Source organism: Eriocheir sinensis, chromosome 2, assembly GCF_024679095.1.
Source record: "Eriocheir sinensis breed Jianghai 21 chromosome 2, ASM2467909v1, whole genome shotgun sequence".
NCBI lineage: Eukaryota > Metazoa > Arthropoda > Malacostraca > Decapoda > Varunidae > Eriocheir > Eriocheir sinensis.
In genome coordinates this window covers 15,216,010-15,234,818 of record NC_066510.1, presented here as the reverse complement: position 1 = coordinate 15,234,818, position 18,809 = coordinate 15,216,010, and the positions used below count along the sequence as shown (strand labels likewise).

The 18,809-nt window shown below is 43.2% G+C and overlaps 2 protein-coding genes across 3 annotated transcripts; one reads left to right on the top strand and one right to left on the bottom strand.

Annotated features, from left to right (window-relative positions):
- The first annotated feature begins 277 nt into the window (after positions 1-277).
- LOC126999920 (DNA-directed RNA polymerase I subunit RPA12-like) lies at positions 278-7,100 on the top strand. Its single transcript, XM_050863083.1, has 4 exons — positions 278-476; positions 2,923-3,173; positions 3,443-3,665; positions 6,171-7,100. Exons 2-4 carry the CDS (start codon positions 3,035-3,037, stop codon positions 6,193-6,195), a joined length of 387 nt encoding a protein of 128 aa, XP_050719040.1. The 5' UTR covers positions 278-476; positions 2,923-3,034; the 3' UTR covers positions 6,196-7,100.
- LOC126999877 (protein transport protein Sec24C-like) lies at positions 6,766-18,754 on the bottom strand. Of its 2 annotated transcripts, none has more exons than XM_050862998.1 (9): positions 18,589-18,754; positions 16,550-16,614; positions 14,028-14,143; positions 11,266-13,112; positions 10,770-10,920; positions 9,098-10,216; positions 8,704-8,985; positions 8,065-8,328; positions 6,766-7,934 (listed from the first exon to the last, which is right to left on the bottom strand). In XM_050862998.1, exons 2-9 carry the CDS (start codon positions 16,596-16,598, stop codon positions 7,794-7,796), a joined length of 3,969 nt encoding a protein of 1,322 aa, XP_050718955.1. In that variant the 5' UTR covers positions 16,599-16,614; positions 18,589-18,754; the 3' UTR covers positions 6,766-7,793. The 2 variants fall into 2 exon arrangements, with proteins under 2 accessions (XP_050718955.1, XP_050718965.1); XM_050863008.1 differs by lacking the exon at positions 18,589-18,754 and adding an exon at positions 18,394-18,514.
- Between the last annotated feature and the right edge of the window lie 55 nt (positions 18,755-18,809).

Genomic DNA, 18,809 nt, shown 5'->3' with positions numbered 1-18,809 from the left:
TAGTTTTTCCAGTTGTAATATTTCATGAGCGAGTTTTCCTCTATATTGTTATTATGGATTCCGCTGTCCAAAAAATATATTACTAGCATTAATAAAAAGACCCATTTAAGAAAATTCAAATTGTATCATAGTCAATCAATCATAGGAAGTTTTTTTTTTTTTATATATTAAGCAACTTCGCCCTGTCAACTGAAAATATAATAATGAGCCGCGTGGAAACAATCTTAGCTGGAAAAGAGAGATAAATGACTAAAGAATACAAAGGAAATGATGAAGTTGTAAAGACATAAGAAGTGATACAAAGCGTTAGAGGGCTACCGAAGAAGAAGAAGTGGCAAATCAACCTCCTACTCGGCCTTCTTTATTATCTTTCGGGTTTCCTGCAGCTACGAGATTGTCCACCCATTCCCAACAAGAGATATTAGTGCAAGAAAATAGTGGGATGCTTATCGGCCTTAGAAACTCAGGATTAGTAGGTAAGTAGCGACAAGAGCCAAGAAATTTATAGTGCCTGTGTTTCTTGACAGCGCCGTGGCCGCCTTTAATTCTTCTTCTTCTTCTTCTTTTGATCTGTGCCGCTTTGTATTGCTTCTTAGGTCCTTCTTTCGTTCCTCTTTTCTTCTTTTTCACTTCTACACACTTTTCAGTATACATCACTTTCTTAAGCACTTCATCCTGAAACTTAGGTGTTCTGTCCTTTTCGTTTCCTGATTTACTTGCCTATGTGCTTTGCTATTTTCCACTAGTACACTTTTCACTCCACTTTTACTGCTCAGATCTTTTTTCCCAAACACATGTCAAGAAAATTTTTGTGTGAGGTATTAATTTCACTGCTTCCTCCTTACTGCCATATAGTCCTAACACGGTACTTCTCCGTCTTCCTCCTCCAGTCTGCTATGCCACTCCTCTTCCCCAATAATTTCCACTACTGATGCCAATAGCCTTTGCCTCTCCTCTTCATACCTGTCACAGGCCACTATCAGGTGCTCTATTGTTTCCTCTTCCCCTATACACAAGCTGCAGTTTTGGTCCTGCTCGTCTCTGCTGCTCCCCTTTACTTCTAGAGTTCCAGACCTTGCCTTGAACAGCAGCTTACTCCCCCAGTCTCCCCGGTACCAATTTTCTCTTTCAGGCTTTTGTTTTCTCTTGTACCATTTTAAAGTCGACTTTTCTGCTGCTCCTGCTTGCCATTTTTCCAGGCCATTGGTGGCAATGCATTTCTTGATGTCCTTAACCCTCATTCTGTTCCACTCATTTTCAAGATTTTCTCTCCTCTTCCATGTAGCTATTTCTTTTTTCCATGAGGATGTTGTTCTGTCTTCTGTTATCACCTTTTTTTACCCATCTTTCTTCACTTAGTCCTTCGATTTTCTTCATGAATCCCATCTTGCCCTTTATAATTCTCTCCTTAAATGTACTCCATCCCATTTCTCCCCTTAAGGCCTCTACAGCTGTGCATCTAGGAGCACCCAGTCCCCATCTGCCCATGGTGTTCTGCACCTTTTCTAATCTTGCCAGGTCACCTTCCCTGTACTCTGTTATTTCTGTCCCGTACAGGCAGTATGGCACCGCTATCCCCTTCCACATACTCCTGCCTACCTCGTATTTATTAATAGTCCTGCTGCCTGCGTTCATGATCATGCCCACCATCCTCCTGGCTTTTCCTTCGTTTATTTTCCTTTGTTTCTCTCCTCCTACTCCTTTGCTGACTTCCAATCCCAAGTATGTGTACTTCTCCACTCCCTCTATTATGATGTTTCCCAGAACCCACTGGCTATTGGCATTGTTGTTAAATTCTATGGCCTTACATTTCCTGGCACTGAATTTCATCTTCCACTCCCTCCCATACTTGTTGGTAATCCTCAGTAGCTCCTTCTGCCATGAGTACAATGTCATCTGCGTAAGCTAAGCACCCAAGTTTTCTGTCTCCTACTCCTACTCCTTTTTCTGATTTTCTGATTTTCACTAGGAGTTCTACATAAAAGTTAAACAATGTTGGTGACATCACACATCCCTGTCTCACTCCAACATTGTTCTCCATCCAGTCCGTGGTGGTGTCTCCCAAAGTGAATTTTACCATATTTTCATTGTACATCTCCTTTATCACCTCTGCCACTTTGCAATCTATTCCAATGTGCTTTAACAATTTCATTAGCTTGCTTCTGTCCACTGTGTCATACGCCTTTTCAATGTCTATAAATATCAGGTACAGCTCTTTTCCTTGCTTCTTATTTCTGTTTATTATTTCCTTAAGAACCAACACATTTTCCAGCCCTCCTCCTCCTTTTCTGAATCCACTCTGTTCTTCTCCCCACGCCTTGGATTCCTCTGCCCACATTTTCAGCTTTTCATTCAAGAATTTTCCAAATATCTTTGCCATGATGTTCATGACTGAAATGGGCCTGTAATTTTCTATTTCCTCCTTAGGTTTCCCTCCTCCTTTGTGAATCAGTGTTACTCTGCTTCTTTTCCAGTCTTGTGGGATCACACCTTCCTCCAGTATTATTTGGAACATTTCATGCAGGATATGTTTGAGTCTTTGTCCTCCATATTTTATAAATTCACCGAGCACTCCATCCGCTCCGCCTGCTTTTCCATTCTTTATACCTTTTAGTGCTTTTTCCACATCCTTCAGTTGAATTGTAACACTACCCATTAAATTCCACCCTTCAGCGGCGTGCCAGCCACATGATAAGAGAACCCTTGGTATCGATATAATGGCTGGCATGTCTTAAGAGGTGAGGTCATCATAGGGAGTCACTTCATATTTCCCCACCACCATTCATAGCAAGACAATACGGTTTAGTGGTTGACAGCCAGACACTTGACAGCCGCTTGCAGCTGCTGAGTGTGAAGGTAATGTTGGGGGCATGCACGTAACAACATATGAAAACAATGTAGATGGCATCTTTAATCTTTCAGATACATAGTTTCAAGAAGACGCAGACCACTCAGGGATCTGCTGGTCACCTCTGCATTCAACAGTTGAGGGGTATACAGTATCTATCTAAAGCTGAGGATCAAGCTTGCAGTCATGGCAGACAATATGAGCCTGGAACAAATGTTCATAATGGAACCAGACTTCTGTCCATCGTGTGGAGCAATTTTAGCACTGCCAACAAGTGGTCAGGCCATCAAGTGCAAAGTTTGTGACTTCAGTATATCTATTCAGGGTAAGAACTTTCATTGGCTCTTTTATATATGTTAATTCTGTTACAACTTCAGCATTCCATTTTGCTATCTGCCTGTTATTTTTATTAGATAATGTAGAGGTCCATACTTGAGACCATCCTTGCCTAGAGCACTGGAGAATGATCACATGGCCTTTATAACTCCCCAGTTTGTCTTTGCAAGAAATGTAGTCATTGGTGATTATCAAGCCAGTGAAGGCACACTGCCTAGTACGATAGCTTCATACCTAATGTCCATTTTGTCCTTCTAGTGTTGCTAGGACAAACCACCACCACCACCTACCAGTTTAACCCTTTAGGAGTGTACTCCTCCTCCAAAAAGGTGCCCGAGGGAGAAGAGGAGGATGAGCAAGGTCAGAGGGATCCTCACCGAGAGTGCAGTAAGTGTGGCCACATGGGAATGTCCTACACCACCATGCAGCTGCGCTCAGCAGATGAGGGCCAGACCATCTTCTACATGTGTCCAAAGTGCAGGTAGGGAGCAGACATGTTTGGTAAAGATAATTACTTAATTGCTTCCTTGATCCAGGCAGGTTATGATTTCCTGAATTGTTCTAAAATCATATAATACTGCCAGAAAGATTACATTGTATGAAAAGAGCCTCTTACATCCAGAACATTACACACATGTCTAGTTGAAATCCAGATCTGGAACCAATTTCCTAAAACTTTGTAGATTATACTATCCTGTTGGCCAAATGTTAGATGCAAAGAGTAATTGTAATCATAACTTGGAGAAGGAATGTGAAAGTGAAGGTTTTCTTAATTATTTAGTATCATGACAGAGAACGCCCAACCTTGAGGAAGCTGATTTAGCGAGAGAGGAGAAATGAAGTTTCCAGTTGAGATTTTGAGTTAAGGATAGACCGAGAATGTTTAGTGTAGGAGAAGGTGACAGCTGAGTGTTGTTGAAGAATAGGGGATAGGTATTTGGAAGATTGTGTCGAGTTGATAGGTAAAGAAATTGAGTTTTTGAGGCGTTGAAGGACACCAGGTTCTTCTTGCCCCAATCGGAAATGATAGTAATGTCTGAGGTTAAGCGTTCTGCAGCCTCCAGTCTGGAATCGTCTGGTTCCTGTTGAGTTGTCCTTCTATTAAATGAAGTTGAGTAATGCAGAGTAGAGTCATCGGCATAAGAATGGATAGGACAGTTCGTTTTGCAAAGATCATCAATGAACAACAGAAAGAGAGTGGGAGATAGAACAGAGCCCTGAGGAACACCACTGTTGATAGGTTTAGGGGAAGAACACTGACTGTCTACTACAGGAATGATACATTGGTCAGAGAGGAAACTGATTTAATTTGATTGATTTAAATGATTTAGGCCAAATAAAACAAGAGGCAGTCTTAGGAAGGGAGAAGCTGTAGAAGTTCATATGTCGAGGAACAATGCCATCTGGGACCATGAAAAAGCAAGAGAGAGAGCAGTGAAAAGTAGGCAGGTTTTGGGGGGGCTCATTGAGAGAAGCACAGGATATATAAATGTGAGCAGGGACCAGGTTTAATGCTTGGCTGGCAATCAAGAGTTTGTGAGTTCCATTCCAGCTTACAACGGCTGCTCAGCTAGAGATGGTGCTTTCTCGTAAACCTAGAAAAGCTACACTGTCTTGGTTATCTAGTTACGGGGATTCTCACCTTTCATAAATGTGAGCATGGAGGTGGAAATGGGATTGGGGAATAGGAATTATGCCAGCCTTGACCTATGACTCAGAAATATTGGAATGGGATGAATTGTAGCAGGATAGGATGCTTGTAATGGAGATGACCTGCTGAAGAGTATATTGACTGATAGACAGGAAGGGGTTGGTTATTACATTTATAAGAGGTGGTGTGGTCTGGACTTTAAGGCAGTGTTGGAATGAATGGAATATATTTAATTGAGGCAGTTTTGGAAAGGAAGGAGGATGCAGAACATTGAATTTATAAAGAGGGTGTATGAGTGTAAATGGAAAGCCTGGGTATGGGAGGAAGGCCACTCATGATAGCTTAGTTCCTAGTGGGTTGGGTAGCTTAGCAGATAGGTAGGTAAGAGCTCCCACTTGGAGCTACCCCACCCTGCCAGGGGACGTGGAGCCATCAGGACTAAGCTATGGTGAGTGACCTTGCCAAAACAGATAATGTATAGTAAGCTGGAATGATATGGTTGTAGAATAAATGTGTAGTGCGGCGACTAGGCCTGATGGGTAAGCTTCCCATAACCCACTCAGCGAGCGGGGTACCTCTTTGGCCGACTGGTAAAGTAGTGGCTCTCCCATCATGCTGGTCGTGGGTTCAATCCCGGGCAGCCGGCAAAACCTTCTCCTTGTTTTGATTACTTCCTCGTGTTTCGATACATGCAGAGGACGTGTGGGACTGGGAGTGTAGTAAAAAAGAAAAATCTCAGCATTAAACTGGTGGCATAGCGGTGGGCATCCTCTCCTGCGATTCTGTTGAGTCTCCCCAAGTGGGTAACAGGTAAAGTGATGGCCCATGCTCTCCGAGGTTCGTAGAAAATAGGAATATTGGAGGTGTCTCAAAAGGGACATTGTGGAGTAGTGCACTGATAAGGGGTCACTGTCTAAGGTCTCAACACACAGAAATTAATCTACATAGGGGGGAAAGCCGTGTAGTGTGGTGACTAGGCCTGATGGGCGAGCCTCCCATAACCCACTCAGTGAGCGTGGTACCTCTTTGGCTTCCCGGGCAGCCGGCAAAAACCTCTCCTTGTCTTGATTAATTTCTCATGTGTTTCGATACACGTAGAGGACGTGTGGAACCAGTAGTAGTAGAAAAGAGAGAAAAATCTCGGCATGAAACATGTGGTGGGATGGTTGTGTTGGTGTAGATAAAGAATTAATAATGAAGAACTAGGAAATACTGTTCAGCCTAGCTCGTTGTGAGTTTTAAGAGAGGACAGGACATCAAGAACTGTGCATAAGATTGATGTACCTACATTTCAGGAAAAGGAACTTTTTCCTCCTGACAAGCTTTATTTTTCAGACACCGAGAGGTAGAAAACTCATAACACAAACACGCTGCATGTGGTACAGGATCACCACCACCCAGAGTTCCTAGAGGGTGCAGGAGGTCCTGTCGCCTGAATGTTATTGGATCTCCACCCCCAAAACGGTATCTCCATTTGAGCATAGATTTAAGTCAACAATACATAGGTTTCTATACAGCTAACCCTCATTTTTACAGATCTCAATATAATGAATTTTGTTTAACAAACTTTTGGGGCCAGTCTTGTATAAGTGGGGATTATTGAACAAGTTCAGTAAGTGTGGGGTTCAGTTCGGTGGTGGGCCAGTCAAACTCATACATGCACATTGGTCGGCAGCTGTGGAAACAAAGTCGACCAGGCACTGCACAACTAGTCAAGTTTAATTATAAACAGATATGGCCAAATATAGCTAACTTTCAGCTTATAACGAACAAAGTTCATTAAATGCAAAAAGTTTGGATCCTGTCAACCCCTTCCCTCAAAATAGTCTGTTAAAAGTGAGGGTGTACTGTATTAATGGTATTTTAACCTCTTTCACAGAGTGAAAGATGTAATGATAGAGCTTTGATTAGAGGAGATGAAGGAATCATGTTAAACAAGTACTTTATTAACATAACGAGTAACATTGCATCCATCCTCAAAATATAGGCCCTAAAAATTCTATTAATTACATTAAATTTTCATCCAACCCCCATAATTTCATTGATTCCAGAGGAAGCAAATATAATTTTCCTCTAAAAATGTATGATACAAGTAAACAATATATATGTAATTACAAGGAAAATAATTGTTCATCACATTTCTAGTTGAAAAGTGAAAGGCTTTAAGTAATAGTTTGCATAAAAAATAAACTCATCCATGTATTGAAAGTCACAAGATTGTTGTTCTACTCATTGTATCAAAAATCTCTATATAACAGACTTTGATTAAGCTGTTTATTTAACTCCTTCAGCTTAGGACAGGTAGCATGTCCAATGTTTAGACTGGAAGGTGTCTTGAGTTTTAAAGACTGCACTTTGCAAATAAAAGGCAGAATACAGAAAATAAACATTAAAATTACAAATTAATTAATGTAGTGTGATCTCTTGAAGTATCTGAGCATGTATTACAAAAATCAACCAGAGTAACAACAGTAACAGCAGCAGTACCCATGTTAGCACTGTACATACCAGCTCTTCTGAAGACAACCTATTCCAACTGGTTATGAACTTTGCCCCCAACAAATCCCTGCAAGTCTGTCAGGTGATTACGATTGACATATATAGAAGACCCATCCAACAAGCACTGACAACCTCCTAGTGCCAGTTTTTCAATGTAGAAGCCACTTTGGGATATGTAATGCTGGTTCTACATGCATTTTTAGTATCTTGGGAGCTGGGTTCAAGGAGTGGGTAAGGGAGCTGACGTGTACGATGGTAAGGGGTATTACTAGCAGTCACTGCAGCACTTAAGTTACTTGGAGAGGAAATGGAAGATACAACAGAGGATGAGGTTGATGAGTTTTGGGGAGCAGAAGGGTAGGAAGGCTGTGTGGATGAGGCATCATAAGGTATTGGTCCAACAATGCTTGAGGAAGAAGAGGTGTTGGAGGCGGCCCATGGGTAGTGCTGCCACGTTTCTCAAGAGAGCAGTGCACGTATTTCCTTGTGTACGTGGCATAGAAAGTCAACATAACTTGGAGTGCCATACATCCCTTTGTCTTCCACCAGGAAGTTCCTCATCACCATCTCATGCTTGCCTTGTTGAGGGACGACAAACATCTGTGCCACAAAAGAAACAAAGGTATGAGACGGGAAATCTTGGTAATATGACATATAATCATACATAAAGGTCATTGCTACATCACTCAGCTACCTCCAAGGCACAATAAAGAAGCATAAGAACACTCACCCTGACATGTCGTTTCCTCTGCGCCCGGACGGTGGATACAATATCCCTGACGCGTCGGGAGTGGGGGTTGTCAATCTCTGGCAGTTCGGCCATGACTGGGTCCAGTTGATGTGGGGCAGCCACACCAAACACATCCATTAGCCATGATGAAGAGGTGTTGGATCCTACCCACACAAACATCTGTATACCATTCTCCAATAGAAAGACTCCCTCTGGATGCAGCTTGTCGTAGGATGTGCGCAGTGCAGCAGGCAGCCCAGTGCTCTGAGGGTAAAGTGCATGGTCATGGTGTGTAGGTGAGAGGTGGGGGTTAACAGGACCCACATAGAACTTAATTTTTACTTTCTATATAGTACTCAAATTGTGGGATTAAAAGGTAATCTGTTTCTATTTTTTTTGTGTAAAGGTGCATTTTGTACACAAAAATCTAAAACAATCTCAAAGCTCAAGCATCAAAAGTTGTATGAAATTTGCTTTGATTTAACGAGGTTCATGAAGGAAAATATCAATGCATGTGGAGGGTCTTGAGGGTAACCTCTAGCTAAGGATTTCTGAAATAATTTAGAAGACATTCTGTGAACAATATATTCCTACAGTGCAATATCATAGTATGTACATTTTTATTATATTTTTGCTCACCTGTGGGTCCACATCAGAGAGTGGCAGTAATCTGGGGTAGAAGTAGACCACTGAGGCATCCACAGTAGCAGTGGAGAGGAGGTACATTTGCCACGAACGCTCATCGCATGCCAGATCCTGACCTCCACTGATGGCATCACTCTTGTTCAGACAATTGATGTAAAGTGGCAAGAGTTTCATTGCCTCAGGCAAAATGAGCTGACCAGCAGACGATGGTGAAGCACAATTCTTGCGGTAACAAGCAAGGATGTTTGCTGTTCGTGCAACCAGGTTCTCCTTCACCTGTAAGGAAGGAAGGAATGCGAGCAGATAATTTTATGAAGTTGGATGAACAAAATTTTAATACCACATGCATTATGAGAAATAGCAATTATGTCCATAAATTCAGCCTTACCTGTTTGGGATTGCCTTCCAGCAGTCTTACAACAGACTGCTTACCAAAGAAGTTCATTAGTGTGTCCAATTCACAATTCTTGAAAAGGTCTGCCATCTGGTTACATATGGTGAGTGCAATATTGAGGATGCGTAAACGTCTCTGACCACCACATGAAGTGTATAGCAGCGCTGCCTGGATGTAAACCCCATCCTCCTCTGTTAGCTTATCATCATGCTTCACTTCAATGGCAATGGCTTTGCTAGAGTCAATGCTGGCTAGCTCCACATCTGTTGTATTTGACATGAAGAAATGCCCAAAGAACTCGACCGGCCTCACCCCCTGAGAAGTGCGCACCCTCATCACAGCATCAAAGGCAATGTCTCGGCCAACATTGAGCTTCAAGTCTTGCAGAAGTCTTGGGCCATCTTTGTTGGATTGGAAGAAAGTGTACTTGTAACACTGACCGCCAGAGAGTCGAGGCACTTGGCCGACTGTGGCTAGGTCTACGTAAGCATCGTTGAACACATAAAAGTCAACAGAGCATCCAGCTGCCACGAGGTCTTGGCCAAGGTTGTTATAGAAAGAGCCCTGAGGGTTTAGCACATTCTTTTCTCTCTCGGTTCCCAGTACCTTTCTGTCCTCCCTCATCTTGAGGCTCCCATTTCCACCCATTGGCAGGGAGGAGTGGAACACAAACAGTTTCCCCACCCGGCCTGAAGCCTTGAGGGCCTCCATGCCGGCTTTGATTGCACATGCCAGGGCTCCAGAGGTTTCCCGGGTGCCTTTAAAATTATCTGGGATGCTTTCCATTAGCTTTTCAATGTTTTGGGCAGCCTCACGGGGGTCACACAGCACCCCGCTAGGCACTGGCACAAACATGTCCTCACGGTCACACACAACACACATTTCTGGCGCCTGGCCATCCATCTTGTAAAAATGCACGTCAGACTGGTAGGTGATGAAGCCAACACGCATGGTGGAGTGTGGTGAGCGGGTGCCATTGATACAGTCACGGGGCAGCTGCTCCAGGACGTCCTTCATGTTCTGGCACAGGAGAGGAATCACCCCACGCTGCATCATCAGCTGACTCATCTCTATCACAAAAATGAAGGCTGGCTCCTTGGGCAGCAACTTCTCCTGGAAAGCATAGATCCAATCAATTTAAACGTACATTCAGTAAATCATTAGAAGTAGAGTGTGGTAAGTATGGCATACAGAGCAAGGTATGGTAACTATGTTCATATGGTAAGTTGAGTATTCAACAACAGTGTCTAGTGATTAAGGCATGCAAGGACAACCCAGAAGGTGACTAATCAAAATAAGACTGGATATATGACAGGCTGAACGATGCAAGACTATAAAAACTGATCTGCAGTGATGGAAGTGGCAATGGAATGGTAACTCTGGGAAAAAGTGTGCAGAAAGTCATATAGAAGGGCATGGGGTAGCTGGGAAATCTATGTCAGATGATCTGATGGGGCTATGAAATGCACAAGAAAGGTTGAAGTACAGGTGAGTGATTGAATATGAGAAATTGGAAATTTTGTCAGTTATTCTCTTAAAGAGTTCCTGGTGGAGACAGTATCAGAGCTATAGACAGATAAAATACACTTTAAATATTCAACAATAAGTTGGTTTTCTACTTTTTTCCATTTTCAAAAATGTTGCACACTTCAATGCAGTGACCTACCCTACAGTACTCTGGAGTGGCCATAAACTCATAGGAACCACAGCACAACTCTGGCCGCTGGAACTTGTCTGCCCGGGATCCCTGGCCATCCATGTGACAGAAGTATTCCTTTGGCACCTCAACAATACCTCGACACAGCTTACACTGGTACCTGCAAGTCACATCAATCCATTAACACAGTGATTGCTATTAAGCATTGATTTTAAAACTTTTACACTACTAGATTTTACCCTACAGCTTTCATTAGCAAACCTGAATCAGCCTGACATGAAGTTTTATTAAAACGCTGAAGGATATTTACACTTAGAAGAAGCAATCTTATACAGATCACATACAATCACTTCTCTCCCATCATTGTCCCTGACTAGTATATCCTTTTTCAATATTAAGAATAAATTTACTTCTATTTACATCACCATTACTACTCCTACCTTGATCATCCTATCCTACCAACTAATGCTAATACTGCTACACAAACTCACTAGGAGCTACTTACTTGCGGCCGCCATCCATGAACTGCATCAGAGGACTCATGTAAGCCTTGCAGCGATTGCATCTGACAGGACCACTCTCTAGACTGGTGCCGACATAAAGGGGGTTATCTGAATTTGGTGATTCGGCCATGGGACTGATCACCAGGGCAAATGGGACATGAGTCTGCTTCATCATTTCTGGGGTGTGGGGGACACTGTACATGGTGGAACGCAGGTGGTGTGGTGAAGCATTGCCGCCATCTCTGACTGTGAATTCTGTCGTCACAAGTGGCGGCACCTGACCCTTCATGTTGGTGATGAACTCTCCGCTGCGGCACTGTCTGTCTTCCTCCATTACTTGCAGGGGGCTGGGCATATCATCTGGATTCAGGCGACGACTTTGGCCTTGAGAGTATTGGGGCCCACTCACTCCCCCTGTCCCAGGGTACCTGTTTTGCATGCTGCCACCCATGCCATTGACTGGGGCACCACCCTGGCCTGGGGGCATGCCTGGCTTACTGGGCTGTGATGCACTTGGACCAGGGGGGCCACCTGGTCCTGGTGGCATGACAGGTCTTTGAGGCATTCCAGACTGGGATGGTCCTGGTGGCATCATGCCTGGTCTTTGAGGCATCCCTTGCTGTGGTGGCATTCCTGGTTGTGGTGGCATTCCTGGTTGTGGTGGCATTCCTGGTTGTGGTGGCATCCCTGGTTGTGGTGGCATCCCTGGTTGTGGAGGCATCCCTGGTTGTGGAGGCATCCCTGGTTGTGGAGGCATCCCTGGTTGTGGAGGCATCCCTGGTTGTGGAGGCATCCCTGGTTGTGGAGGCATCCCATGTTGTGGTGGCATTCCTGGTTGTGGTGGCATTCCTGGTTGTGGTGGCATTCCTGGTTGTGGGGACATCCCTGGTTGTGGTGCCATTCCTGGTCTTGGCATTCCTGGTCCTGGAGGCATTCCTGGGCCTGGAGGCATTCCCGGTCTTAGAGGCATGCCTGGTCCTGGTTGCATTCCTGGTCTTAGTGGCATTCCTGGTCCTGGAGGCATTCCCGGTCCTGGTGGCATTCCCGGTCCCAGTGGCATTCCTGGTCTTGGGGACTGTGGCTGACCTGGAGCTCCAGGCTGAGGGTAGCCTGCAGGGCCAGCTGCTGAAGAAGGAACACCAGGCTGTCCTTGAGATCCAGGCTGACCTGGAGGACCACTTGCCACTGAGGAAGGGGGGAAGCTGGGATGACCTGGCAGTCCCCCTGCCATAGAAGAGGGAGGAAAGCCTGGCTGGCTTGGGGGACCTGCCATAGATGAGGGAGGGAAGCCCGGTTGGCTTGGGGGGCCTGCCATAGATGAGGGAGGAAAGTTTGGTTGGTTTGGGGGACCTGCCATAGAAGAGGGAGGGAAACCTGGTTGGCTTGGGGGGCCAGCCATTCCAGATGGAGGAAAGCTTGGTTGGCTAGGAGGACCTCCCACAGATGGAGGCATGTTGGCCTGACTTGTAGGTCCTGCCATTGAAGACTGGGGGAAGCCAGATGGTCCTGAAGGACCTGACTGACTAGGAGGCCCTCCTGTCATGTATGAAGGAGGAGGATTTTGCCCTGGAGGTGCTGGCATAGGATGCTGTCCCTGTGATGCCTGGGACTTCACCATAGGTGCAGGGGGTGTGGGATTTTGGCCAGGGGTGGAAGAAGGTGGAGGGTGAGGTCCTGCTCCAGGCTGGCCAGGCCTTATGGGAGGGCCTGATTGGGGTCTTGTGGGAGGGCCAGGAGGTGGACCTGGGGAAGGACCAGGAGGAGGGCCAGAAGGTGGACCAGAGGGAGGACCATTCTGAAGGTCACTGTATGGATAGCCATTGGAGACTGGGCCTTGTGGAGGCTTCATCTGAAATAAATAAATATTACAGCATTAGTGCAGTTGTACCCACACTGAAACAGCTGTAATAAAGTATGTCAGCACCATCACAGCACAAAACTATTTCAGAATGAATATTTCCCTTGGTCAGGGTGGATTGGTGTTTTTTTTTCTCAATATCGGTCATTAAATTTTAAACTTTGAATGTGGTTCATGGAATTTCAGGGTAATAGGTAATATATCATTATTTTAGTGTCATATGATATTTATTTTATGACTTCAAACATTATAATATTCAACATAGGAGAATTTTTTTAACATTTTAGGCTTTTAGCAAAGGAATGACTCGCTGTAAATTTGTTTCCATTGAGAAAATGTACGATATTTGAAATAAAAATATTAGTCCTTTCCAAAAAAATAAATAAATAAATAAATTAAGTTTCTCAGTACTAGAAAAATAATAAAATTGTCTCTTCTAAGTTCTTTCCTTAAGAAGAGGTCATATTAACCACTAATTTTACAATCTTGGTAGTTGGTATGAATAAAAACCTGCTGAATAAAGTTGCCAAAATCATAGTTCTTACTAGTTTACTTGGCATGATCATCATCTTCCATTTCTATATCTTTGTTCAGAACTTTATATAAAACAAGCTTTGCTGCTTTTTCTACACCTAACTAATTTCTAATCTTTGAATGAACTAGTCCAAATCTAGAAAATTTTATCTCCACACTTGCACTGGATGCACAAGCAGTCTAAAAACCCTTCACAACCTGTAGTGCATCAGTAGAAACTTTTCCCATCATTGATTCCCACCAACAGTTAGGAGTCAGATTCTTCAACACTGATTCTTTGAATAATACATAGGTAATATATATCAAATTATTATTATTTTTTTAATGTTTTTTTTTCCACCGTGCCCTTGGTGGTGGCTATGGAGAACTCACCTGACCAGGTCCTGAAGGGGGGCCCAGACTCATACCCCCAAACTGCTGACTCATGCTAGTCATCGGGGGGGCTGGTCCAGGGGGTCTCATAGGACCCATCCCTGGTTTCATTCCACCTGGAGTGGAAGTATTGGTCAAAGAGAGAATGTGATCATCATAAAGCCTACTTTTTAGTTTATTACCAAGTGCTGCTGCCTTCCCTCTGTCCATAAGAGCAATATAACTTGAAACCCAGTTGTAATATGCAGCAGAAAACATCAAGTTACAGAAACATAAGCATCTTATATTGTTGTCTTCAAGATCTTAACCTGTAAACTGCGCCAGACATCTCAAGATGCTATGAGTTAGACTGCGCCAGACATCTTAAGATGACACATGTTCCAAGGTGACTATTTATATTTCCCACGATGCCAAAGTATATTCCAATGAACCTCGTGTGGCAACATCATCCCTCTTTCGCACCATGTAGTCACCATCATCATATTAGTTGCTCTTTAGCAGCCATGGAGAGTAGAATTATGTCATCTACTGATGCCAACCAGTCTCATATAGCTCCTGCGGTTGTGACCGAGGGGGAGCCATGGGAGGGGGTAAAAAGAAAGTATTGGTAAAGAGAAAGATTGTAGTAGACAAATTTGAAAAAAACAGTGATTCAGATTACATTCAACCATCAGATTCAGCTGGTCTGAGGAAACGTGGCAAGCGTGAGCATGCCTCTGGCACTCAAGGTCACAGACACGCTGCCTCTCCAACAGTGCGGAAAGTTACTAGCTAGCCTAGTCACTCACTAACACCATCATCACTGTCCGATGATTCAGAGTGGCAGAAAGATGAGGAAAACAACAGTGGGGGTATAAGAGAAGACTCAGCTAATGAACTGAGTGAGGGAGGGGTGTCAGCTGGTGTGGAGAGGAGGGGGAGGCAGAGGAAGAACAGGAGCCTCAGAGACACGAGATAACGTGTACTCCATTCGTCTGGTCTGATGGATCGGATTTTGTGCCAGACATTCATAAAACTTTGACAAGAATATTGCTGGTGTGACTAATGACTGGCCTCTTGATAATGATGTGCAAGAGGTTGATTATCGAAATTGACAAAGTGATGTTTCCTGTGATATATTTTGTTTGTTGTAACTGGAATGAATAATTAGTGGCAAGAGAATGTTCAGACATGACTGTGCTATGTGTCATCTTCCTTCTGCCACCGTCCTATCTACCCCGTCACTACCAGCGCTCCCAAAGTCGCCTCATATCCGCAACCTTTATCCCGCCATCATTGCCACATTAGGTGAATTATTATTAATTTTTTTTGCACTATTTGGTGCTCAACATGTCTCTCTTGGGTGTTGTAATACTAAAAATTGTTTTCCAGCAGGTTATTGTTTTGCCATTTATTGCGCACCCAGGAGCTATTCCCGAATCTTAATTGCACAGTTTATGGGTTAAAACAGCTCAACCTCCTCATTCATCTGACAGCCTGGAGTATGCTAGGGATAGTGAAAGTGAGGTGAAGTACTAGAGTGCATCTCCAAATGAAGTAAAAAAAACAATGATGACATCACTCCACCATAGTTCAAACATGAAAAAAGCACCTGAAAAAACATAACTTTTTAGCTTCTATTGTATTTCATGACATTTTACTGATTATAATGTTTTGCGATTTAGCCTTTTTTTGGTAAATCTTAAGAATAGCGGCTCCTAGCGGGTGCGCATTTAGGGCATGGTGTGGTGGTAATTACAACATTTCTAGCATGTACAACAGGGTTTTGACAAGTGGACAGGCGTGTTTATGTCACAAGGGGTGTATTTTTTCACGCTGACCTCATGATTTCTTTTAAGTCGATGGGCGATGAGACTGCAAGCCCTGGGGTGAAGAAAGGGAAGAGCCCGCGCGGAAAAATACACCCCTTGTGACATAAACATGCCTGTCCGCTTGTCAAAACCCCATTGTACATGCTAGAAATGTTGTAATTACCACCACACCGTGCCCTAAATGTGCACCCGCTAGGAGCCACTATTCTTAAGATTTACCCTTTTTTTTAAGAACTAGGGCTGGAAACATTGCATCATATGCAACCCATTTCACAACATGGGAAATATCACTAAGGGCCAACTATACAAAAGTCAGTCTTCATAATATTTGTATACTATTTTATATAGATAGATATCATTACTGAACATAAATTTCTCATCAAACATACAGATGTGCAAACACAAAGTTCCTCTCTGTTTATCACAATTAGGTAAACAAACACATACACTGAATGAACTACAGTATTTATCAATACATATTACAATTATTCTGATTTCTTTAAATATTTCGAGGTCTAATGGACACTCACCTATAATACAGTCCTCCTAATATGGCCATTAGAATTATGACTAAATAGAATTTAATCATTTAACAGACTTCTTGAAAGTGTACGAGACATGGGACCCCTATTGATTTACAAGGACCATGGTACTATAGTTTCAGTGTGCATCATAGTGTAGTGCCAAACAAAACTTGAAGTCTTTACATACCTTGCATGGGTGATGGGGCCACAGGTCTTGGGCCCTGAGCTGGCAGCATTGCTCCCTCACCCTCCCTGCAATAAACAACCAGAAATAAGTTTCACAAACAAGTAAAAACTTGTATCTTTTGAATCTACTACTTCAAGAAATATTAAACTTCTTTTATCAGTGAAATTAATTTGATTGGATGGGAAACAATAAGATCCAGTTGTCATTGAATAGCATACTTTATTAGCCACATTAGCATCCAGCCTACCCAGCTGTTCATCTTCCCTTTCAGGATAGTCAGTAAATAGACACCTTGAGACATCTGAGGAAGGCAATCTTTCACAACCTCAATGTCACTCTTGCCATGTCTAAGGGTAAAGGATTATTACCCACCACAGGCTCAAAGGACAATGAGATGGAGATGAGCACCAAGGCCATGCGCAGTTTAGCGTGTGCCCCTAAATTTACCTTCATCTTTACTTTTAATATTTTCTATTCTTTTACCGTATATATTTTCATTTAATTACCGGTACCATTTTTCATAGTTTAAATGTCAAACAGTACCACACACCTCACGGACTAACCAAGAGATAAATCATTAAAGGTTCTAGCAGGTTCCGTCTGTTACTGAAGCTGAACTGGCTAACAATGACCAGGGCTGTGGTAAAACTCCTGAACTACACCCAATTTAAGTTGACAGCAGACCACCACCAGGTTATGCCCTGCCATGCCACATTTTCTAAAACTAACAGAACCCCATCTTAACCTTAAGGATTGTAACTCATCATTGCCAAGACTAGTGACATATTTCCACCAAACTAGTAATAAATTGCTGCTAATATAGATTGAACACTTGTTTATTCTCGGAAACTATTAATTTGTGGTGGAAACAGTTACCAGAGGGATGAATAGAATGTTAAACTCTATCACAGACTATGGACAACACATCTCATGTTTGATTCTTGGCTACTATCTACTGCGTATTTACTGACTAACATATATATCTGAACCTGAATATATACATGATGTCTCCCCAAAAATACTGATGGCATGAATTTCATGCATTAGCGATAGTTTTCAACAGAAGACTACCGTTATCACTGATTAAAAGATGGGAAATCCCTGAGCTCCAGAACAATGCTAGCTTGGCAATAGAGTTTATGCCCATTTTTCTGTTGTGAAAGCTAAGTGGCACAGATGACAGATGTAGATGAATATAAGGCTTATCCCTGACCAACAGATGGTAAATCCACAAATTCTAGAACAGTACTAGCTAAGGGGCACATGTCAAACGTCTCGTGATAAGGCGTTGTAACATCCAACTCAATAATGGTTTTAGATTGAAGTATTGGGTTCTGATGCTTTAGTTAATATTTCTCTTACTTCCCACAGCTGTCTTACTATTCTCATTTATTTTAAAGGGGTACAGATGGAGGGCTGTCAGGTAGGAGGGAGGGGGAGGGGCACTAAGAGACAGCTGGCCACACACACACACACACACACAAAAAAAAAAAAAGCATCCCTCAATACACCACGAAAACGAACGATTCCAAAGGCAGTTAGGAATACAAGACTCACTATAATCCTCACAGACAATGATAAAAAAAAAAGTACCTCAGCAGAAGCCCAAGTAGTGAGAAAAACAAACACGAGTGAGTCTGGCTAACGGGTTGCCTTACATACACGTACCATACACTTCACGGACTTACCAAGAGATAAAACAACGTTATTACCTAGGAGAGTCAAGTCAACCACGGCAGATGCACAAGTAATGTGAAAAACAATAACTAGTGACAGACTGGCTACCGGGTTGGCTTACATACACGTACCATACACCTTACAAGGAGATAAAACAATGTAATTACCTATGAAAAACAGAACAGGACACGAAAATACAATCAAAACACCGAAAATAAGGTCAGGAATCGGCAGCAGACGGAACCTCCAAATCAGCAGGTCTTCCACACACCCATGACGACCCTTGACTATCCCTCACCTGGGGCTTATTTAATCGTTATGGTGGTTAAAACTCGACTGTTGGAGCTTCAAAATAGACTTACTGGGTGCGGTTCTCTCCTCTAAGGGCAGGAAAGCCGGGGCGAGGCACAAGTTGACAGGTCAGAAGTGCCACGTCCAGGACGGCCGCGCATGCGTCCCTCCGCCACGTCACTGACAGCTGAGTCCCGCCAGGCGCCCGCTGAACTAACTAAATAACTACTTTAATGGTGATAGTAAGGTTAATAAGGATGATGAGGGTGATATTCATGGTGTGTTGTGTTAA